Source organism: Fringilla coelebs (genome assembly GCF_963513975.1).
Source record: "Fringilla coelebs genome assembly, chromosome: 3".
In the NCBI taxonomy this organism is placed as follows: domain Eukaryota; kingdom Metazoa; phylum Chordata; class Aves; order Passeriformes; family Fringillidae; genus Fringilla; species Fringilla coelebs.
In genome coordinates this window covers 29,411,152-29,436,608 of record NC_140030.1, presented here as the reverse complement: position 1 = coordinate 29,436,608, position 25,457 = coordinate 29,411,152, and the positions used below count along the sequence as shown (strand labels likewise).

General features: G+C 36.6%; 1 protein-coding gene across 1 annotated transcript in view; it reads right to left on the bottom strand.

Moving 5' to 3' along the window:
• The window catches only part of ADGRB3 (adhesion G protein-coupled receptor B3), a gene marked incomplete at its 3' end in the record, with an annotated part of 439,964 nt that overhangs the window by 2,080 nt on the left and 412,427 nt on the right, over positions 1-25,457 (bottom strand). The window contains exons 26-30 of the mRNA XM_084203695.1: positions 22,615-22,710; positions 21,241-21,280; positions 18,037-18,680; positions 8,389-8,424; positions 27-131 (exon numbers count right to left, since the gene is read on the bottom strand). Coding sequence (XP_084059821.1) covers positions 27-131; positions 8,389-8,424; positions 18,037-18,680; positions 21,241-21,280; positions 22,615-22,710 — 921 coding nt within the window. The remainder of the gene's footprint in view (positions 1-26; positions 132-8,388; positions 8,425-18,036; positions 18,681-21,240; positions 21,281-22,614; positions 22,711-25,457) is intronic.

The window sequence follows — 25,457 nt, the reverse complement described above, 5'->3', positions numbered from 1 at the left end:
TTTAAATATAATAGAAGGACACTTACCATACTGCCTGATTTTGGTACATCCCGAAATCTGTCCAGAGTCTGAAATTTCTGATTTAACTCTTGAAACAATTCCATATGCCTCTTTCTTGTATGCATGACCTTCTGCAAAATGGAATATACTTGCTTATATATATAATTGAATCTGGTTGTTTTGTTTTGTTTTACGTTTGTTTGTTTGTTTGTTTGTTTTAAGAGAAGCATTACTTTTTCCAACATAAAAAAGTAAATTGAATTTGGCAGGGTCATCTTTTCCCTATAGATTTGACCAATGGAAGCGAATTGCCCTGGCCATTCTCTCTGCTGTGTTTAATGCTCCTCCTGCGTACTAGAGATTGTTTTAACCCTACACTTATTGAGTTGCTGAAATTAGGGGCCACTAATGTTAGCTTGGAAGTATCTTGAAAGTAATGGCAATTTCTCAGAAGAATATTTCTCTTGCATATCAAGACTATTCTCTAGAACTTCTGTTTTTAGCATGGATGCTTAAATTTTAATTTCTAGAGGAAAGCAACAGCGCTTTTTAATGGTCCCTGTTGGAATAATTTTTATGAGAATGCTGAACTCAGAAATCTTGGCTCAAAATGGAAACCCCCCAAATGTTATGTCTTTTTAATTAGACATCTTCTTGTCATTCAAATCATCATAAAATGCAGTTGAAATTGCATTCATATTAAGAAAAGTAGGCACATTTTTTCAATTTTACTTGCTTTCTTACTTCATGGACAAAGAAATTGGAAACTGCCCTCCCTCAAACCCATGCCGAGGGCACTCTTCCACAGAAACTAATTACTGGCATTCCTGTGGCAGAGGGGTGATCCCAAAGAGGGGTGACCCCAAAGAGCCCCCCCAATGCACACCTCAGTCCACAGGCCTCAGCCATGTATCTGCCTGGGCAGCTACTTGGAGAGAGAAGAAATCTTGGCTGTTTTCAAGCCTAGATTGTAAGCTATGCTCATCAGAGCTGTTTTCAAAGGAATTCATGCTCAGTTATGGATTCAGGGCAGCCTCTGGAGCCAAGCTGAAGGCTGCTTACTGTTTGATCAGTCTCATGGTTCTGTGGACTGGATGGTCTGGGGATGGGAGGGTCTGAGGATGGTTCACCTCAGTCCAACAGTGGATGGGCTTGGCTTTGCTTTTCTTAAACTTTGGAGCTGCTTGAATTTGAATTACAGCCAGGGCAGCAGCCAGGAATGCTGACAGACAAGGTGCAGGACACAGGCCTTTGTGCAAGTCCTGATTTTGTATCAAGCCTGATTTTCCCTGGAGTTGTGAGTGAAACCCTGAAAACTTATGTATGTGGTGCTTGAGTGTGACCCTTTCCATCAAGTAACACCCCTGCCAAGCCTAGGTTAGTACCTTTTAAAATGGAGTGGCAATAGCTGACTCTCAATATTCCTTTATCAAATGCCAACTTTGTCTGTCATTTGCATTACATCTCAAGAGATTTCTTGAAATGTGGCTGCTCTTTTGGCCAGGAATTTCTACTGCTATGCTCTAATACCTTTATTAACCTTAATACAGCCACACAGTAGCTTAAGAAGTTGTTCACTTCTGAGGAAAGAAGTTTGGCAATATGTCTCACAAAGAGACATGAGACATCAGCAATTAAAGACCTATTAACTTGAGTTGTGGGGTGAATAAGGGAAAACCTTTTGCAGTATTTGGTAATAAACTCCTTGCAAAAGGTAATTTAACTAGACATAGCTATCAAAATTTATGAGGGGAGTTTTACTTAAGTGACTTCCTAGGGATTATTTTCAGATATTGCTGCTATGGTAGACAGGAGTATAGACCAATTTTCATATACATAAAATTTAAAAAAAAGGGTTCTACCTCAATTATTATTATTGGTTTAAAAAAGGAGACATGGTCATGGGAATAAAACAGTTTTGGTGGGTTAAAGCGCTAGCTCTAAAAAGCAGGAAATAATAAAAGGCTGTGAAATAAGTATTTCCATTTGGAAACTTTTTAGTAGAAAGCTGGGAATATAGAGAATGCTACTTTCTGATATCTCTTCCTTAATCATGGACCCAAGATGTCATTAAATAGCAAACATGAATAATGCAAATGTCTTACTCAGTTCATTACATTATTCCTGAGGAGAAGCAGGTGGGAGGAGAAATAAAATACTTGCACCGGGAAGTCTGCCAGAAAAAAAATCTTTACATTTTATTCTTAATAGCAGCATGACTGGTATGAACATGTACCCGTGGATCTTTTGGTTACTTTGTGTCTTCCTGGCTTCCATTCCATAATTCCTACCCACTGACACCCACTCCCTCCCTATTGCTTATAAAGAACAATCTGAACTGAAGGTGCAGCAACTGAAATTTCCAACTTTAACTCTCAATTTCTAGACTTCTTAAAAATTTTTTGTTAGAAAGCACCATCTTATCTCCTTTCTAGAAAATATGCTTGGTTGGGTAACTCTTTCTCTTTTATGAGAAAACAACCTATAAAGTATTTGTAGTGTGTTATTCTGTTTTCTCTATTAAATGGGCAATGTGGTCAACACCCCTTCATTGACCTTAGAAGTACTAAGTTTTAACAATACAAAGCTGGAGACCTTGACCACTAATACTAGGATGACTGTAGTAGCATCAGGATCTGAAAAGGATGGAAAATGACCTTGTGCTGCCTTTTTTTCTTTAGGTGCAGCTGCACAGCTGCCCATTGATGCTGCATCCCTGCCAGAAGCACCAGAGTCAGACACCAGGCTGCAGACACACATCTTCTGGTGGTGCCTCCTGAAGGTTCCATAACTCTTGTGCCTCACACCCTAAAGGGGGTCAAGCTGAATTGACACCCCTTCCACATTTCTGCCCCCACTCTTAAGTCAGATAGAGCGTGTGTTTTGAAGAGTCTACACCTTACTCTGATGATCACCTAATCACAGAAAAGGATTCAGAGTGTGGATGGCTGTCAGCAAGATAGGGAGAACTTAGAACATAACTCTGCAACCATCTCCCTTTTTTAATTATGATAGGGCTTGAGTTGAACTCTAACTGAAGACAAATATACTCATGAATATTTAATGACATCCCACCTGCAGTACTGTATGCAGCTTTGGGGTTCCCAACAAAAGGTTCATGTTGGAGTGAGTGTAGTGGAGGGTGACAAAGATGATCAGAGGGCTGGAGGACCTCTCCTATGAATTCAGACTCTGAGAACTGGGGCTGTTCATCTCTAATAGAGATGAGAAGGCTTTGGGGAGATCATACAACAGCTTTGAAGTACCTAAGGGGGGGCCTGCAAGAAAGCTGGAGAAGGACTTTTTACAAGAACATATAGTGACAGGACAAGTGGTGATGTCTTTAAGCTGAAAGAGGGTAGGTTTAGATTAGATATAGAAAAAAGACTTTTCTGATGAAGGTGATGAGACACTGGAACAGGTAGCCAGAGAAGTTGTGGATGCCCCATTACTGGAAGTGCTAAGGGCTGGGTTGGATGAGGATCAGCCTAGTCTAGTGGAAGGTGTTCCTGCCAGTGTTTTGGGCTCGGCTCTAGATGACTTTTAAGGCCCCTTTCAACCTCAGCTATTCAGTGATTCGATGATTTGTGGTCAATCTCATAAATAACAATATCATCATCATCATTATCGTCATCATTGTCATCATCATCACCCCTACCAGGTAATTTAATTTGCCTTGGAGATTTTCTACATTGTTGCAGTTAAAAATGTTCTCTCTCAAGTCTTGTACAAAGCACCTAAGTTGAAAGAACAGATGGGGGAATGCCTTCCCAGCCCTCTAATGGAAACATGCTGTTGTTTCAAGATGTTATAGGTATGATCAGTTGCCAAACTTGGGAACAGGAAATAATTTTTACCTGCAGGCATATTTTTTTACCTTTGCCTTACAGAGATGTCTTCAGGTTAGTAAGAGAATGATTTTAAACTTTTGTGAATCATAGTAGTATTATAATACATAGCTATGGCAGATGAAATTCTGAAGGAATGCAGCTCCAGCAAGCAGTGATCAATTTAGCATTATTGTTGGTGCAAGTCTACTGATTTGTGGAGAGAAGGCAGTCCTGTATTCACACTTGTTCTGTGTATCCTTGCTCTCCCTCAGAGCTAGAGATGACTTGAATCCTGGCGATCAGCGTAATAAGGCATTTCTGAATTATTTGGCATAAATGTTGTTAACAGAGTAGATCCAATGAATGGCTTTCTGAGAGAGTAGGGTGACTGGGGAAATCCAAAAGTCAGAGTCTCATAGAATGTAAAGGTAATTGTGATCTTGAATCCTAAAAGGCATGCCAATAGTATTGTTTAGCTCTCCTGCATGTTTTTGTAACTGCCACAATTCACCTATTATAAAGCCCTCCTGGGAATTTCTATAGCATCTGTATTTCTGTTCAACATAATTAGAATGAATTTTATTTGATCTGACAGCTAACTGTTAGTGCTGAGACTTAATGAAAAAGCTACCTGTCCAGCTGTAGAGAAAAAATGACAGAAGGTGGAGGGCACTTAGCTGGGGTTAGCACAGCCTGTGGCAGAGAGGATCCAAAATGTCCAGACCAATAATTTTGTGCATGTTTTGGACACCAGACTGCATGAATGAGTCCAAACTTATCTTTATTAATATCAAGAAAAGAGCTGTAAGGTTGTTTTATGTTGACTGTTCATTTAGCAAACTTTGAAGTTCAACTAGATTAGTCAGTGTTTTACAAAATCTAACTGTGGACAGTATATTATGCAGCAGAAATACTTCCTGCTGACAGACTAAGCCCTGATTGTTAAACTCTATCTTTTCTTTTTTCTCTTTTTCCTACATGAAAGGATCATTTAAAAATATAATGACAAGCTATTTAAAAAGGGAAAACAAGATACAGGTGCCCAGTTTTGATACCCCCCTCTCTAACCACCTTGAGATCTATGGTAAGTGTGTGCCAGTTTTGATGCCATTCTTTTCCCTTTCCTTTTCTTTTGACTGAGACACATTTTCTATAACAGAGCCCACACAGACATGGGACTTTCATTATTTAAAATCCATTGCAAAGGCCCTTAAAACTACATCTGCATTTCTGCATGTATTGAGGATAACAGAGAGTGTTTTGTGATGTTATATAGTCTTTGTCTAGTTGTGTTCATACTGCATAGCAGGTGGCTTTCTGTTTCTTATGTGGCTCTTGGAGAAAAATGGCCTTTCTCGTGTTTTTTTTTTTAATGAATTTTATTGTTTTTCTTTCAAATTATTTATATTAAGGTGAATGTGCCATTGGAAACCACTAGAATACTCTTACTTTTTATTTTTTTAAGTATGAAACCATGAGTAAGTATATAGTAATAAGTCAAACATGTCCAAGACTATTTTCTGGCAGCATCTAACATGGAATGGTGTCCATGAATACTAAACTCTATTAAATTCTCTTAGTCTAAAAGCAAATTGTCTCTTGTGAATGGTACCCAGATTGAACTGAGTTCTTTAATGACACTCAAGAACTTCTTGGAGAGACAAGGGTGGTCCAGATGAAAATAGTAAAGGTCTTTCTAAAAACCAATCAATTTAAAAGCTGGCATTTTTGGCACACAGGAATATTCCTTCAAATGTCTAATTTATTAAGATAGACATAGCTGGAGTATTTGTCTTGAATGTATATAGAGATATATGTGAAAGGTAGAGGGTGTAGAGACTGCAGTGACTGTTAAAAGGAAAAGGAGAGAAGTAGCCAAACTTGTCCCACCCTTGTCCACACTGCATACTTAACATTTGTTATCTTCAGAACCACACCCACGTCACTTTGGGATTTGGAATCCTCAGAAAGATGGAAGGGCATTGTCTCAGAGAGTGCCAGCTGGCACTGGTCACAGACAAAGCAGAGGAAGTGTTAAACAGTTCAGTAGTATGTTCAATCCCTTTGGCTTGATCTTACCTCCAGACTGTATTCCATTTTGCAGTCAAGCTGCTCTGGGGTATCCAAAGAGCAGCTTTTTGGCCACACCACATGATCTCAATATTTTTTGGCTTTTAATTTTATTTTACCTTAGACAGCCATGCTATGTGTAAGGATACAGAAAAGTCCACAGACTTGATCATAAAAATCATAAAGCTCGGGGGTGAGATGGGGTTAGTCTGCATCAATACTTGTAAAACACAGTAGTAACTGGCACAGTATTGCTGATGCTCTCAGCTCCTCAGCACTCACTCCCAGTGGCCCCATCCTTTCCTTTTAACAAAAATGTATTTTCCTGAATTTCAATAGTAATTCTGAAAATACCAGGCCATGGAACAGTAATATTGCAAATGAGTTAATAAAAAGGTATAAATAAACAACAACACACAGCTGGGAGGAGTGGCTGATACCTCAGAGGGCTGTGCAGCCCTTCAGAAGGACCAGGACACGTTGGAGAGGTGGGCAGAGAACTGTCTGAAACTCAACAGAGGAAAGTGCAGGATCCTGAACCTGGAGAAGAATAATCCCCTGCACCAGGACAGGCTGGGCACTGACCTGCTGGAAAGCAGCTCTGCAGAGAAGAACCTGGGTGTCCATGGACAACACAGAACAAGAACCATGGATAACAAGTTCTCCATGAGCCAATAGTGCCCTTGTGGCCAAGAGGGCCAATGGTGTCCTGGGGTGCATTAGGAGAACATTGACAGCAGGTTGAGGGATGTGATCCTGCCCCTCTACTCAGCCCTGGGAGGTCACATTTGGAGTTCTGAGTCCAGTTCTGGGCTCCTTGGTAGAAGAGGGACATGGAGCTCCTGGAGCAGATCCAGGGGAGGGCAACAAAGATGATTAAGGGATTGGAGCATCTATCTTTTGAGGAAAGATTGAGGGAATTGGGCTTGATCAGCCTTGAAAACAGACAACTGAGAGTGGACCTTATCACTATCCATCAGTATCTAAAAAGTGGTGTTGAGGAGGTTTCCAGGCTCTTCCCAGTGGTGCTAAGCAACAGGTCAAGAGGCAATGGGCAGAAACTGATGCACAGGAAGTTCCACCTGAACACGAGGAAGAATATCTTTGTTGTGCAGGTGACTTTGCACCGGCACAGACTGCCCAGAGAGGGTGTGGAGACACCCTCACTGGAGCTATTCAAGAATTGTCTGGACACAATCCTGTGCCATGTGCTCTAGGATGACCCTGCCTGAGCTTCCAACACGTCCCATTCTGTGAGTCTGTGAAACCATGTGAGTCAAGAAAAAATATGTAATGAGGAATCCTGTTTCTTGAGAGCAGAATGTGTACCATATTGTTGGTGCTTACTTGGTGTTGGATTATGTTCCTGAGTGACAGGAAGAATGTTTTAGTATCTGTTGCCACAGAGAATGCTCTCATTGTAATACTTCTACTTTTCAATGACAAAACCACTTAAGTTTAGAATTCTTTATATCACTACAGTTAAAAAACTTCTGACTGAATGTAATGTTAGAGTTGCTTGCTCATCAGAATTTTGTTATTCTTTCATGTATTTCTTCTTCCTTTCTATGCATTTATCCTAAAGCATATTTAGGGTAATTGCAAACAGGGGAGTTTTTGAGTAATGGTTGATATGCGCTGATCACAGGCTTTCAAACTTTAGCCCACAATTTGTTCAGTTTCTTTGGAGACACACAAAATGTATTATATCAAACTACTTCTATGCATGAATAGACAACCTATGTGAAAACCTCAAATTATGAACAGGCCCTTGAAAACTAACTGCTGTATTCCTTCTGGTAGAAATCAGAGAAAACTTCAAACAAACCTCTAAGAGACTTAATCGTATTGACTGAGAACAAAATGGTCATTAATGAACACAACTAAACCTTCTCACTTGACAGGATCTAAGTCGGAAATTATGCATATCCAACCTAAAGAACCTTACATGAATTAATTTTTTATATAACATGTGATCCATGAGCTTTGACACCTGCAGCACTACGTCATTCAAAATTTGACACATTCATAATCACTATTTGGATGTGAAAGTTATATTTCAGTAAAGTAGTATTGAAGAAAGATAAAAGAAATTATTGAAAATCTCTTGAGCAAAGCAAACTTCTGCTGTGATTTAGCCTGTCCTATAAAAGTGTCACTCTTTTTCAGTAAGTAGATAGCCAGCCAAAAAAAAGAGAAAAAAAATCAAAAAAACCAAACCCAGATGAAAATGAAAAGGCAAAGAATTTAAAAACTGAAATAATGATGGTTAATATTGCAATATGACAGTCTGATCTCAGAATATTTTGCAAACAAGTTGCACCAAAGTAGTTTTAATGAATTGTTCATCATGTTCTGTACAGTACCAATTGAACAACCCTATCGCATTTACTAAGCCAGAAGGCTAAAAATCTGCTAAAATGAACACTTCACATTTACTTTTAGGAAAATACTTTTTAATATTCAGGAATAATTCAGTAAAACTTACTTCAAAGTCAAGGTCCGAATAACGTGATTTTCTTCTCTATTAAGCAGTAAAAAAAAAGAAAAAAGAGGTTTTATTAACAAGGGGACTATTCAAATAATATTAATGAGTCTAAATAACATTATTTTTTTCCTATCAGGTATATATTAGGTATTTTGTAAGAAAGAGATTTTTATCTTGATAATTTAAGAGTAATGTGTGGCTTTGCATAGTTTATTAGACCAGTATCATCATATTTTCTCTGAAATAAACCTGAATGCATTTCAGTGGGATGCATAATGTGCATGTTATTTGCATGCAATTGAACCTGTTGGTGCATAAAATATTTCTATACTTTCTGTGGTATTTGAAAATTATCATAATATATTTATACATTTTTACACAGGTACCTATACATATCTATGATTTAGACTTTTTATAGGTTTACAGAAATTGATTCTTTTCTACATCAGGCTTACATTGGTACAACTCCATTGATTTTCATGGAATAAATGACAGCAAAATCAAGCCGAAGGCATAGCTTCAGCTTGTTTGTTTGCAATGGCAATCTGAATGGAGAAAGCAATGACTTTGCTTTAAACTTATGACAAATTTGATTCAAAGCATCTGATATAAAGCAAGAATGATTTACTAGTGAAGTAATCACTTGTATAAAATGCAACAGAATATGATTGCTTAGACATGTTACAAATTATTTAGCACAGAATTTTTTAGATCCAAAAAGAAATCAATTATAAAGTCAAATTATATCAAAAAGAAGCAGAAATATTATAAAGAAGAGATAAAAAGATATTTTTTTCTTTTAAAGTTGGAAATTAAATGGCTTGCAATAGATTAAAGAGACATAGAAAGAAGAAGCTAGGTTGTGAGAGCTGAAAAGAATGCAAAAAAATTGAGAATGAAAAAAAAGATACATTCATCTTCAGGAAGGAGGGTTGAAGAAGAAAAAAGTACTACCAAACCCAAAAAGGCTTGCTGCTGAAGCTTAAGCCTAATTTTTATGATAGGTTATGATGGCTTTAAGTCACACTGAAGGAACCTTTTCACACTGCTTTTAATTTCTTCAGTGAAGAAGAATCAAACTCACTAAGTCAAGAGGAAGAATGTTTCTGATTTTGATTTTATTTTCTTTAACAAACCTGCAGGTTTTAGCAAGCTGCTTTGTTTTCCTGAAATTGAAAGGAATGATTTTACAAGTCTTCCAGCTGTAAAAAGTGGAAGATGTTTGGTCTCTGAGCCCTTGATTATACCGCTTTGTGACATGTTGTCTGGTTTTGTAGTAAAATTTTAATGCTCCAATCCACAATAATATAAGGAATATTACTGCAACACTGTTGACACTCTGATGCCTAAAGGGTTCTGAGGATCTATAAAAGAACAGTCTAAGTTAAAACAACCAACAAAACAAGCTTTGGAGAAGCTATCTTTAATCACCAAGGCCTGATTTAAAGAGAATCTATGCATTTGTGATGAGGAATGATCTACTTTTAAGGTACAATTAGACCACATCTACCACTGAAAAGGCTCAGTGGCTACAAAATAAGAAACATGTACCACAGATAATGCAGTGAAATTTACCAAAGTAACTTTGAAAAATGTTTGAAAAAGTTATTTTTAAGTTAGAGTTCAGCAATAAACCCGATACCACTGAATCCTAAGTAAAAATATAGCAAATTTAGGAAAAAAAAGTTCAGTTGGCTAGGTACTGTGATTTGTAAAATTGAAACATTTGTATATTGCTTTGAGTGCTTGACTACTGTTAAAATATTCCTGGCATCTGGATTATTAGGTTTTGCACCCAGACAACTCTATCACTGTTTACATGGTGAAAATAGATAACTAACAGACTGCAAAATATTCAGTTGTGGTACTGTCAGAGAGAGGCAAATATTGCAATTTTGCTGTTAGCTCACACCAGTTATGAGCAAACAGGTCATATACCACAGGTTTTTCTCAGTGAGGATTTTTCTAGGGCTCAACAAGAACATATCACAAAAACAATTATTTTAAACTTATATAATAAGGAAGTATAGTATAGTATAGTTCTGTGCTTTGCTTTACGTTTTTTTGTGTGGCTGCATACAATGAAATACAGCACAAGTGCTGCCCGAGCATAAAGCATTAAATGTGTACAACTGCCACAGGAACAGCAAAGTTCTGCAAGTTTTGAAAACCAAAGGATTCTGGTTATGAATGTGATCCTGAACCATGGAAAGTTATTTGCAATATTGTCACTGACACCACAAGGTACACGAGCAGGTCCCCTACGTCATTGTCCTGAAATGACAGCAGTGTTATTTTTTGAGAGGGGGAACGTATTCAGAAGCATGAAGTCATTGGGAAATTTACGAGGATGAAGAAGTTTCCCTTCAGTCTCAATTGGAAGTTGAAATTTTACTCAATTGTCCTAGTTTCTGTATGATGTATACCAGCAATTAAAATAATTGCATTAATTGTGACTGCACATATTCTTTTTCTCTTATATGTTAAATCTTTTTTGGCTGACGAAAACGTTTTCCACACGCACCTAAATGCTTTCAGAACTCAACCATCTAGCTCATTCTAACACATTAAACTGACAAAAGACAACTGACTGTAGTAAGGGGGGAAATTTCCTTGTGTCAAATGAGCTGCTGAACTGGTCACACCAATATGTTTCTTTCCAAAAGTTGTTCCCTTTATGCACCTGCAAATCTGAGAATTATTTTAGCAACACAAAAATTACACTGGAAGTTGGTGGGTTTTCCCCAAGAATTAGTTGGAGATTCACTTGAGTATTAATGTTAAAAGAATACAAATAACAAAAAACTGTAAAGGATATTATCTATGGTTTGCCTCATTAACTATTTCGTATTTGACCTGCTATGATGTTTCAGGAATGATATAGAGAAGGGCAAGGATAAAATCACATTTCTACCACAATACCTTCTGTAAGTCTTCAGTAGTTTCAGATTTTCCTTGGGAGGAGCTTATTCTGAAATCTAAAATGTGCTGGGGTGGTGAATTCCACAATTTAAATATGTAAAACATGACAAAGGAAATGATGTTGTTTATCCCTCTGACATTTCATTGATGTTCCTCTTTTTGATATTATAGGAGATATGAATAACAGTTTCCTATTCACTCCTCATTCATCTGTTGTCTAAGCTGAAGAGCCCCAAATGCTGGAGAACTGCAAAAGTCAGTAATAAAGGGAGTGTGTAGCATCCATAGGAGTGTATAAAAACCTGAATATCCATGCAATTAGTCAGTGGCTGGGAGTTAGCTGATATAATTCTGAAAAAAATGAGTGGTATGGGTAGGCTGCAACCCATGTACAATTACCAATGCTACAAAAAAGGGATAAATTTAAGCAGGTAAGGGTGTGATAGACCTCTCTGTCAACTCCAGTGACAGTTCTGCATTGCTGCTCTACACTGTAGGCAGCCAAATCTTACCCACAAACTGGGGAAATTTCAGAGGAGAGTAGCAGCAAAAAGTACTTTTAGGAGGAAAGCATAAAAGAGTGATGTAGATTTGTGTAACTTTCTATCTGGAAGAAGCTTGTACGGAAACTTTAGAAGATATAAAAACTGATAAACAAAACTGGTATGGGAAAAACCTGAAAAAAATCAGAACTGGGAAAAAAAGTAAGTTTATGTAACTATGCAATGATTACTAAGGGAAAGAGTGGAAGCTCTTCACTGTAATCTTGAAAGTGAAGTTTGACTATGTTTTAGAGAAATATATTGTAGAGTGTTCTTGCATTGATAGAAAAGATGACCTGACAAGATTTTTTCCATCTCTGATTTCTAAGGCTCTTTAATCTTAATTGATAAAACCCATTTTATGTAGAAAAAACCCCTTACCCTTCATGCCAGAGCCAAAATAAAACTCTGTGGAAAGAGATTTGTGGTAGTAATTTATTTTAAATCAATTTTACTTTGTGCTAATCATGTATAGCTTCTCTGTGTAATTCCAGAACAACTTTAGACTCTGCTGAGGGACAAAAATAGAATTTTGAAGAATAATTTCCATACACCAGCACACACTAATCCGCTGGCACCAGGAAAGAGCTGCTCCTACTTAAAGACTAATAAAATCCCTCTCCATGTCTGTAAAATGACAAATGCCTGTTTTTCTCCTTATTCTACTCTGCAGTACACCACCATCTGATTAATTACATCAGATACTCCTAAAGATATATTTCATTGTGCAAAGCATAATTGAAACCAGAGATACCATATTATAGAGAGGGCTATAACCATGCTTCCATTAATATAAAGTCTTATTATCAGCAGTTTATAATTCGCTCTGAGATGAGATTTGACACACAAGATCTTAGCCTGAGGAGGATTTTTTTCCAGAACAAAAGTCAAGAGAAATCTTACTTGGCCCTCAGAAATATAAAGGTGGAACATGGAGAGGTGTTTTTGATTTTAAATGCCTTTTGTGTATATATAACTGAAAAACACTCTAGTTTTGAATAGAAGATTTTTGGCTACTAGTTCATAACATGAGCTAGACATAAAGCCAGCAAATTTTAATGAAAAATAGAATTTAATGTGGGTATTTTAAGTCCTGAAAACACACTAGCAAATTTAGTATGCCAATACACAGCAGAAACATAACTTCAAAGATATCACATTAAAAGTATTCTGGCAAATAATTGTGGCCTGCTGCTCCCTGTTTTTATAGGGCAGCCTGCATATTTATGTACTCAATCAGCTAAGACCACTTGTTTTGTGTTTCTGAATGCTTTGAGAGAAAATGTAGCACTTGTTATATAGCCAATAATAATATAAAGTCTGCAATATCTGCTGCATTTTACAAGACTTTCAGTTCTTCCCATCTTCAATTACTACAATAAACTCTGCCTGATTTTAACCCCACTTCTGTAAGATACCCTGAAAATAAGCTGCATCAATTTCTGAAGTCAGAGGACTCTGGGACCTCCTCACTCAAGTGAAAGAAAGAGAAGGTTGTTATAGGGCTAGACTTCATTTTACTGAGAGTCACAAAATTGGCAAGAGCTGTCTCCACAGCTTATTGAAGAATGAAATGAGGAATGGGAGGGATAGAAATCTGAGGTACAGAATGTCTGAAAATAAATGCAATGTGGAAACATGATAAAGAAGAAATTCCTGTGGTGCTCATCTCTGTATTTTTGTTCTCTCTTTTTTTTACTTCTCATGTCAAAATGACTTCACAACATTTTGCTTTTTCTTTTCTGCCTGATGCTCTGGTACTTTATTGATGAGATTGACTATTTTAACTTTACATTTCCCCCCTCTTTTCCTGGTTTGGGGATTATATTATTATTTTAGATCTTGTTCCTTCCCTGCTGTTTTCATCTCATTCTTCCTAATACCTTCATTTTGTTTTTTCTCCATTTCTGCCATATTTCCCACCTTTTTTTTTTAATATCTTTTTCTGCTCTTTATCTTTACCTGTCTTTAATTTTTCTGTGCACTTCTCTGTCTTAAACATATCCCTTTATTTTCTCAGCTGTAACAGTATTTTCTCCCTTAAATCCCCTGTCAGTGATTTGGCCAAGGACCTACAGAGCTGACTGCCTTTGAATGTATTAAGAGCTCTCATAAATGAGTACAGAAAGATTATTTTGGTCACACAATCAACTTACTACACATAAAGATCTCACAGCAGAACCTGAGACAGAAAAATGAAGAAGATAAGAGTCTGGAAAGAGAATTCCAGTTTTTTTATGTGACAATTTGTGAAGTCCTTTCCTTCCTGTTCTTGTAAAGCACATGACATTTCCCCACCCCACCTCCCCTTAATAAATGTTTCTATTGCCTGTGTTTGCATATTCTTAATTTTATAATTTCCTTTAGTCTTTGTCTCTTTTCCATTTCTGCTCACACTACACTAACCATAGTTGCCTTCAAAGAACCGTTCATTCTTCTTCCACAAAGCTAACAATGCAAGTCTCTTCACTGGTATCTACTTCTTCATCCATTTTTTTTTTTTGCTCAATAAAAAGAGATTAATTACTTTTCCTGCAGATATGTTTCCCAGAGCAGCTTCTTCCTCTATATTTAAACTTCCTAACTTTCCTCTGCATCTAAGTGTCTGGGAATGCAATACTTCACTTCAAAGTAATTTCATTTTAATGAGAACAACACTCAGTGTACATTTTCAAAACAAAAACTATTCCAAAAGACTGTATTGAGTGTTCTCTTCATTAAAATCAAAACACTTTGAACTGAAGGAGCATACCACAAGCCACTTTGATGCCAAGGTAGCAAAGCCAGTTTTAATCCATGCATATAAGGAATGTTCAGGAGATTAACCAGATGTTTGATTAGTCCTCCTCAGAAACTCTGTGTTGTGCTAATATGCCTGCCTGTGCCTATAATCACATAAGTACTGTTGGGTGCATACCAAATAAAATAAAAATCACCAATTTGCACATTGCGAATCTGCACATCCTTAAATTTATACTTATCTGGGCAATACTTGTATGTAAATATTATGGCATCCTCAAACTATCTTTTGCAAACTAAAATTCCTCCAGACATAGTAAAGCATTTAATTGTTCACATCTAAGCAATTCCTTCAGAAAAAAAAATAGATATAAAATTTTCAGAAGAAAGTTTGTGACAAACAGTAGGTTGCATCTGACTAAATTTAGGACACCAACATTTTTGATGCTTGTGTTTGAACTACTCATTCTGGCTTCCCCTATGGAATCTGAAAAGAGACACAGGCACTGAGGTGTAATTTACTTCATCCTGGAGCAGATGTCTAAAAGTGGCCTAAAAATGGCTATTTGTTTCAATTGACTCTATAGGGGAGCCAAATGTGAAGAGCCAAACGCTCTTTTTCCATTTCAGAAGGGGAATGTCTACATTTAGATATTTAATGGTAGGGTTGGTCGATCTTCCCTTCAGGGTTAGAAGTCAGGATATAAGTTTTTTGTGCTGATATTGTAGCTGTGTTCCAGCTACAAACTGATAGGAGGGGGAAGCTTTCTGCTGCTCAGATCTTCTCCTTTAGAGCTGGTCTGGTCATGTTCTATCAAGAAAGAGGTGGGCAGGGTGATCTTCAATGTCCTGCTGCAGGTTTTGCTGCTCCATAATGTCTGACAAAGCCCTGTCTTTTGAAAAGTCTTGCAATCTTCCAAAAAACAAAATCCCTTGCCTTCCCATTTTTACTTTGTTTAAGGCAGCCACAAAAGTTAATCCAGCTGGTCAGTTCCAGCCAGTAACATTTTGGGCTTTGCCTCAACCCGTGCTTCTTACACACCTGCACAGTAAAAACACAATCACATTCTTTATCTGGTTGGATCTGCTTATCAGGATCTGCTTGTGACTCTGATTTTCTTCTACATACAATTTTCTTTCATGTTCCTATCTTCAGTTCAGTGCAGCACATCCTCATCAAGTAATGTTGGGAATCACAAAGGCAGACAGAAAAGCCAAAACAGTTTCTTTCATTTCTGATCTACCCTAATATCTGTGCTTTTTTCCTAATACATGGGATTATGCTAGGTTTCATGAGGTTTACAAACGTAACTGGCTTCCTGGACCAAAATACAGCCTGCTAAGCCTAGTATGCTTCCCAAGGTAGAAGAAGCTACATATTTACTATCTTGTAATATTTTACTGCATTTTCTATTACAAACTTACTAGTCTCTCCTGAGTGTAAAAATGATATACAGAATGGTGACTGAGATTCTGTGTCTATATCCCATCTTAGAGGTAGAGTTAAAATATCATACAAATACAGTTAGAAAAATAACTTTAAAGGAGCAGTACATTATACTGATTGATTTTCAGGCCTATATTCCAAAGTGGTGTCAGGAACTATAATTTTGTGTACGATGAAGTAATTATTGTCACAATTTTTGCAACTTAACTAAGATCTGATTTTTTTTTTAAAGGTGTCCTTTATGAACTTTGTCACCAGTGGAGGAAAAGAGGCATCACCAGAAATTTATTTAGAGTGGGTTTGGTGGCACATATGTCCATCTTCTCAAAGAATTATGATTCTTCCTCACATATCCCTATGTCTAATATTCGCTGGGCTGGATTTAAGCCTCTATATCTGACAAAAATTATCTGAAAGATGGCATTGTAGATAGCTGGGAGAGGATACTGCTGGAAGGTGACCTTAGCTATTCTGCTTCTGGGGTTGCATTAAATTTGAGAACTCCTGTGCACCACCTAAGATCTATTAATTAATATACCTGAACTGAGGGAAGTAATTTCTTTAACAATGGAGACTTGCTTTGAAAGAGCCTGTCTGTCTGAGCACTGAAAGGGCAAGCACTTAAACTATCTTTTAGAAATAATTTTGAAAATTTGTTCAAGATTATACATATTAACTTTAACAATAACCAAAACATGGATATTTTTTGATTCCTTGCAGATCCACACATGTCATTTTCTATTAAATTTTAAGTTAAATCAACTCTTGTAAAAACTTATTGTAGTGCACACACAATATAAACAGCACGGAAAATATTTTGCTTTCAAAGCCCTGCAAAGATATCTCTTAAAAAGAATCTAAATTTGGATCTGCTGCCCAAACTCTTCATAAAACTTCATTTTCATAAAATTTCTACTCCATTTTAAAAGAAACATCCCTAAGTATCCACCATTTATGAAGTATCAGCTACAGTTGCATCTAAAAATTGAAAAATAAAGCTGAGTCTCTGCTTCCCTATACAGATGGGTCTAAACATTGTAGAGTAATAACTAATGGCTTCAAGTTTGCACAATAAAGTAGACTTTTTTCCCATGCATAACTTCTTACAGAGAATGAGTGACTACCATGTTTTTCTTATTTGTCTTTCTCTGCCCCACAAAATGCCATGTTTCCCAACATTTGATGTGCTGGTGAAATGTATTCCCAGTTCTTAAGGAGGTCCAAGTATGAAATAAACTCCAACTCACTCCTGGCTTTCACAGGTAAAAGCTTAATAAGAATGGCAGTATTTGATGCTTAGGTCTTAACCATTTATTTCAATAGTTTTCACTTTGAAAATGCTTAAATCCCACAGACAGATTGTAGTAAAAACTGAAAGCCTTTTAAAGGCTTTTCAGTTCACTTTTGCAATCTGACTGGAATCTATGATAGTCCACACGAAGCCCACCTGTACCTATTGCACACATCAGTTGTACCAATGCCTGCATGCACATGCAAACAAAGATAAATCAGTAAATGGTGAACTATTGGATAGAAGAATCCAAGATTTACACCAATGAGAGCAGAATCAGACCTATCATATCGGAGACAGATATGATTGTCAGCAACAAAATGGCAAATATTTTCAACTGCATGTGCTTGCAGGTAGGGCCAATGATTAGCACTTGTATCTTGCAGGAATAGTTTTTCTTCTCATAGCAACACAGAATTTTCCAGCGGACTTTACCTGGTAGGTCACGAAATCCTCAGCAGTCGTGTGGAATGTTAAATCTCCAGAACTATATTGTTTCATACAGACTGGCTCTGAAACTTTAGTCTTGTTTTCTAGGTATAAACACTTCTGATAATAAGAGAAATATGAACAGCAGTGTATGATCCCAAACAATAATTTACACTGAATTAAAACATTAGCTTCACCCCTTAGACACAAGACACAATTTATTGTCTTATCATGAAATTAGAACAACACAGCATGCAATTTGTTTATGCACCACTGACCTCTAAAGAGCTCATTGATATTGTGGATCCAGTTTCACTTCTTGATAATCCTGCATTGTCATCCAGCTCTGAGGCAATGAAATTCTTCACTGCTGTGCGGGGCTCAAACGGCAAACTCTGCATATGTTCCTGGGTGGGAAGATGCTGGTCTAAATTGATGTTAAATTGGTCCATTACTGAGGGATTCATATTGAACTCGGGATTAACTTTGTAGTGCAAGAGCCTTTCATGAGGCAAGGTATCCATGCCTATATTCATTTTGCTTTCATCTTTCAGGGATGGCTGGGTATTAACTGAGCCCCGGGGCATGACGATGTAGTCGCTCTCTATCATCCGCTCTTGAGGATGGACTATGTCCATATCTGCGCCTCTCAAATTATCGTCAGTGCATAAATACACAGTCCTCCGCAGCTCGCTGTTGTCTTTTTTCAAGCACTGATTGGCCAGTTCACTCATACTCATAGGCATGTGGAGACCTGTTGGCTGCTGGATGATGACTTTGGAGATGATGTTTCCAGGCAAGGTTGAATAGCTCATTCCTTCCGGGTTTGGTCCCTTTTCCTCCTCTTCATCATTTAGTGAAATTCTAGAAAGTGTTCCTGTTATAGTGGCTGCTCTGCAAGGTCCAATGTCTTTATGCAGAACTGTGGGCCAGAGAACAGGATTCTTACAGCATGAAACCATATCAACCTAACACTGCTTTTTCTTGTGGCTTTATCTAGCAGTACTTCCTTTACAGTGCATCTTCTAAAATATTTTCTTTCCACTTATTAACTTTCATGTTATAAATATTGTTTTTGGAAAAGCTTTTCTGTGGTGTTGGTTTTTTTCGTCCTCTTAATTTACCATGTATAACTGACACTGATCTCTGACTAGCTTCAGTCATTTATATGAATTAAAACCACTTCATTTGCTCCTACTGACTTCTATAGATTTTAGGTGACTTACAGTTTAAGCACAAGCCTGCCATGTGGAACTCATTAAGTTTTCCAAAAAAATACACTATGACATCCCTACTGCCATTATTAACTCCACATAACCTTCTGGAAAATGTCAAACAGATTGTAAGGCAGAATCATTTTGTCAATCCATTGTAATGACCTATCATAAGATTATAACTATGAGCATGTGTTCCTAAACTCCTAAATGTTCCTTTTCACTGACTTTTAAAAACTCTTCTCTGTTAAATTATGTTTTAAGTTAAAGTGACAAAAGAATTGATACCAATGGAAGAAATTCCATTGGTATCAGAAAGAATATTTTACTGTATCTGGAAAGGTTATAAAGAATATAAACATGTTTTATAGCAGTCATAATCCACTTCTGTTCCAGGCCTAGACCTTCCTGGTCAAACTTGTAGCAACATTGCAACATTCAATGATTTTTTTGGGGGCGAGGTTTACATGTAAGAGTTACTAATCCTGTTATAAAATTTAAAATTTCCAAAAGCATTGAAGAATGGCTTCAAAAGCAAAGCATCTACTCAATCACAATTATTCATCTTACAAAAAATAAAAACAAAAACAAACAAACAAAAAAAAAGAAATTAAAAAAAAAAGTAAGTCTATAATCCAAAATCTGTAATGAAAGAAAAAGGGTTGAAAACAATTAAAGTAACTGATTACTGGGCTTATTCCAGCTGCCTACAGGGATTTTCTGGTCCTGGTTGAAAATATTTTCATTCACACCAGTGCTATTTTATACAACAAAACCCAGCTCATGGGCTGAGACAGAAAGACAGACTCAAGTATCTAGGTTTTACATTTGCATCTATTCTGGTTGCCCAAGGGCTCTGATGACCCAGATCCCCCAGCACCTGCCTGTCAGCTCGCTGCCTTTTTCCACAGCAAGCAGCTCATAAGACATCGGACTCTCCTTCCTCACACTAAACTAACTCTCATTTTTTTCCATTATGAAAATAATAATTTGCTTTCAAACAACAGTGTACAAATACCTGAATTTGGTGTCTGCTTTATCGTTCCCAGTGATACTTGTTCAGACATTTCAATCAGTGAGCTATCCTTATATTTTTCATTATCAGAAAGTGAGTTCAAATGTTTATCAGGTAAAGCCTGGCCATAACAGCATTCAATCTCCTTTAGGACACCTCTGACAAGGCCCTCTGTACTGCAGAGCCATGTTAGCAAAGAAGTGGGAATTGCATGGATCAATGCTGGATTTTTGTCTGCACTGGATGGTGACACACAGGCATTTGTGTTACAATGCCCTATCCTGATGCCTCAAAAATACATGTGCATATTAAAACTGATCTGTAGGGAAGAACTAACTCTATATAGCAATAAACTCAACTGGCAGTTTTTTAAAGGTGGGTGACTGGAAACTCAAACTTCAGCTTAATGAGATCAGCTTTCTTGGCTCTGCATTTAGCCAGTGAAGAGAAAGTGTCCTTCAGGTGGCTGATGCAGAACAGCTAAATCAGGCTTCTGCTTTGACTCACCCCATAGAGAGGACACACTCTCTCTCTCTCTTTCCCTTTATTGAAAACTGAGGGTGTTTAAGCAAGATTGTTTTCCTAGGAAAAACTGTCCTTTGGAAATATCTCCTAGATTAAAATATTTCCGTAGAGTTTAATTAGTCATGCATTTTATACTGCACTGTTTAAACAAGGTTGGCAAATAAATAGCTGAAAATGTGTTGTCTTTAATATATGGAAACAAACATAGCCAACTGATTAAAGATCACACTACTGAAATATTTTTTAAAAACCTGCAACTTTTCTCATTGAAGTGGAATAAAACTTAATTTGCTTAAAATATTGTTGATTTCACTTAGAGTCCTAAAAAACATACCCTCTTTAATATGAAAGCAAATTGATGCATCCTTCATATACACATCTGTTAAGATACACTTTTTTTTTTGTTGTTGTTAAAGTAAAATGATGTTTTCATGTATGTTTGGGAAGGAAAGCTTAATGCATTAAGAATTATCTTCTTTCCACAACTATTTGCTTTCTAATAGACAGTCACACCTCTGACTACTTTCCAAATGCTCAATTCTAGTTAATGGCCTTAGTAACACAATTAAATCATGTATTCACAAAGTGACATATTTTTCACCTTTTTTTTGTTTAAATTAATAAATATTTCCTACAAACAGCTAAACCCCAATATTCTTCTGGCTTTCACTTCACAAGGAACTTGTACAAGACTATTTGTTGGCTAAATACTCTCTCAATGTTCTTACCTGACCGACAAGCAATGTCTACATCCTTCTCAAAATCAGTCTGTAACAAGAAACAGTGAAACAGAACAGCCATTAATAATTCAAAAATAAACCACAATACCTTTTTGCCAACTAGCACTTCTAAAATGTCCTACTTACAGGGTCATAGTCTGTTAAAAGTGGTTTCTTGTTGCTGAGAAGGTGAAGTGTATTGTTTTACAACAGCAGAGCTTTATAAAGTTTCCTAAAGTATAACTGGGTGGTTTTCAAAGTATACTGCCTGACCAGAAAAAATAAAATTATATGGGTGGAAGTAGAGTATATAATTTTAATAAAATGATACAGTGTATAGTTTTTAAGATATATGGAAGAATAACTTCTACATCTCACCAAAGGATCTTCTTTAAGGAAGATTTTCATGGTAATGTTATGAAAAGAAGTATGAAAAATATCCTGCAACAAAAATTACTGTGAATAAGTGTAATTCAAATAGTCCAACCTGTTTGAAACGTCATTAATTTGTGTAAATGAAGTGGTTATGTTATGAAAATTCTGTCATTTCTTTCTATTAATGTAGTCATATAAAATTTTTGTACTCCCTGAAAACAGCTATTATTTATTTCATTATGCACGAAATAGTTTTAACAGCTGGAAATCAAAGCACACTTTTCCTAGTTAAACAAAACTATTTATTCTGTTAGAGAATTTATTTACTTTTTCTTCTTATTTTCACAAGAAGTTTATTCCATGTTAAATGTTCAGTAAAACTGATCTCTTTCTTGCTTGTGAAATCCAAACATTAAATTCTTTCTTTGAGTCATCATTTTGAAGGCATCTGCTTGCTGTACCTTGCATTCTTGCTGAGCCTTGCACGTCTTTAGGGCCTGATTCTGACCCCATTATAGTCAATGACAAACTGGTGTTCAGAGTGAAGAGACCATTATGTTGTATTAATACATTACCAAATAATATTAGCAAAATTCACTGTCTCTTAATTTAACACACAAAAGAGATTCCCCCTGTAGAATGTCTAGCACTTTCTCCTTATCTTGAGATCATTTTTCAAGACCACATGAAGGGAAATGCATCAGTACTCCTTACAGAACACTAGAAAAAGTCACAATATATTATTAAATTATTTTTTATTCTCTCCTATGAGATTCTTTTGTCCTAAAGAACACTGGTGGAAGATATTAACTCACTGTGCTCCACTAAATAATCACACCAATAATTTAAAACTATCTAAGATATTTAAGCAAGCAGATGATTACCTAAACAGTCTTTTGCTTCGGTGTTAATATTTCAGCCATGCAAACTTGCCACATACAATACAGTAAGTTTTTATTTCTATTAGGAACACTAAATTTATAGTCAAGGAAGAAAATAAAAGCTAACCATGATTTGAGCATGTCCATTAGGAAAAGAACTTGAAGAATCTGCATTGATTGGATCCTGGCAATTTCTTAGCCGACATCTGAATGCATCTTGAACCTGTGAAAAAAATATCTTATACTGATTCTTGTGAAACATCATAGACTCCTGGTAGAGATTAAATTAAATCACATGGAATATGATGTATGACTTTTCTTTAGCCCACTTCATAAATCACAGGCAATAAACATAAATGCCTATTTCTGTCATTTTATACATTTTTATACTTTGTGTCTGCTATAAATTTGTCAGTCTATCACATCATACCACAGAATTAGTTTTATGTATGGCCAGAATGAGCTACTAGACAGTGATTATATGGTATTTAAGCCACATTTGTCTTGGTGATAGTATTTGGCTTTGTCTTATTCACTTTGGTAGACCTCTGATAACAGGATTAATAGATATACTGCTAACCATTGCAAGATAAAGTGTCTCTTCTTCTTGATAAATGTATGATTCTTGAAAGACAGTTCTTTCCAGCTACTGTAATCCGTCACTGAAATCAGTTCTCAACAATTATTGTAATCTCCTAATTGTACTTTAAAGAATAAGTCTATTTGAAAGATATTACTGATTCCAATAATAATCCTTAGCTCCCTGTACAGGGAATCTAATGCATCTCTTCTAGGAGTAAAATTCTCCAGATGAAAGAAGTATCTTCAATGAGACCACGCAAAGAAAAGTGGACTTTCTGCACATAGACAGATTTCTTGAAAATACAAAAGCAAGATGTGACTTGGGAAACAGGAACTTGGTTGGGTGATCCAGTTTCTTGTTCAAATACAAAAGTACTATGAATGAAATGCCTATAAAAAACGATATTCCATTTATTATTTCTAAAAATTACATGATGTCTTATTCAGAATAATCAAAAGGGGTAAAATTGTCTTCTACTCATGGACATTTTGTGAACAACAGAAGAGGATATTTCATAATTGCTGCTGGTGAGAATCTGTCCCTTTTAAATGTATGATATTCTAATGTGAGTTATTTAGAAGCTATCACAAAAGCAAAAATGAAATTAAAAAAAAATTCTAAATAGAAAGCATGTTTTTATAGGGCTCAACCCTTAAATGAATAGAAGTGCTTTTCAGTCTTGACAAGAGACTGTTGCAGGTGGAGGGAGTCAAAAATAGGGCAGAAAGAAGAATGAAGCAAGGTGGGAAGGTTTGGATTGATTTCAAAACACCAAGACTTACCACACGTTGTGATTTAGAGTGTGCTGCATTGAAACTCAGATTGTGATTTTAGGTCACTACACTTGCTTTGGTTTTCCATGTTTTTGATGTTAATTTAATTTGGCACCTCCCAGTTGCTGCAAATTTAATCCAAGTCTTCTCTCAATTTGTCAATGCTGATGTTAGGTCACACTTCCGAGTTTTATACTCTTGGATAAGCACTGGCACAGTGATTTGACAAAAAATATAATAAAAAATGCCTCCTTCAAAGCATCCCCAGCTGTGCTGAATCTCATCTCCAGGTACATGATACTTGACCCCAAAGCATTGTTACTTCAGAACATTCCGTTTATCTCACTCCACTCTGTACAGTGGGCCTCCTAATTTTTGGGACTCTTTGTTCATGGAGGTTCCCCAGTTCTAATAGGTGTAGAGATCTCAAGAATCTCATGTCATACTTTCAGTGCCTTCTACATTAAAGCAGTGAATCTTGATTTTAGCATCCTCTTCAATGTGCATGTTTGTTTCTTACAATGCTTCTGAAGTGCAAGCAGCATATGATCTGAACATGTTAACAGAATGTAAAATGTAGCATTATCCAGGATACTGACATATGTTTCAATTTTTAGATGTCCTCACCCAAGTCAGAATCAAAATGGTTGAACTTTCTAAATTCCAACTTGCTCTTCTAAACTGCTTGTTCAAAATTGTTGTTTGTGTGTGTAAAGACTGTGCTGTCTTTCCATTTTACTTTGAAACATAATCTTGTTTTCCCCCCTGCCTTTTAACATCAAGTTACAAGATTTTCTTAGAGCCGGGCAGAGAAGGAGAGACAGATGTGATGAACGTGCGGATACCAGGGAAGTGGTTTCCTTAGCAACAGTAACCAGCTCCAAGCTTTTATAACTTACCCTTGCCCTACTCATGTACTTTTTATTTTTCTCCTGCAATTCTGAAATGTGGGCTCTAGACGCCAACGATGAATTTAATCCAAATGCTCTCTATGCTGCAGAGCACAGCTAAAGAAAAAAATTACATGTGGGTTCCTCCCATCACCAGCATTAACATAAGTTACTAAGTGTGATTCAAATCAGCTTTAAAGCATCTTGTGTTCAAGCAGATCAGGCAAACTGTTTTGCTGAGACAGATAAGCCTCAATGCTGACCCCTTGTATCGTTCTGGGACACATCCATCACCATCTTCCAATGCCCATTTAGGTGTTTAAACAGGTGAGGGAAAAAAAAAGAACAACTCAAGGCTCCCTGGGCTAAGAAGGCAAAATGAAGCAATAATATCTAACTACTTTGCATTTTTCTTCCAAAATTTCCAAATAGTCTATGAAAGGTCTTATGCTTAAAAAGCATCATATTCTTTTTAGAAGTTAGGAAATAGAAGTTTAGAAAGATTTAGTGCCTTCCCAAAAGACACTGAATTGATGGTGAACAGAAATAGATGACACATCACTTAGTCCTCTTCCAGTTGTACATCTCAGTTGGTGAAAATCCCTGGCTTCCTAATGCAGCTTCTGTCACAAAAGGTCTTCAGTACAGTGTGTTAGAGAAAGTAACAAACATTTCCATTATTTATCTTTATATTAATACAACTAAGAGAAAAAAAAGGGGGCTT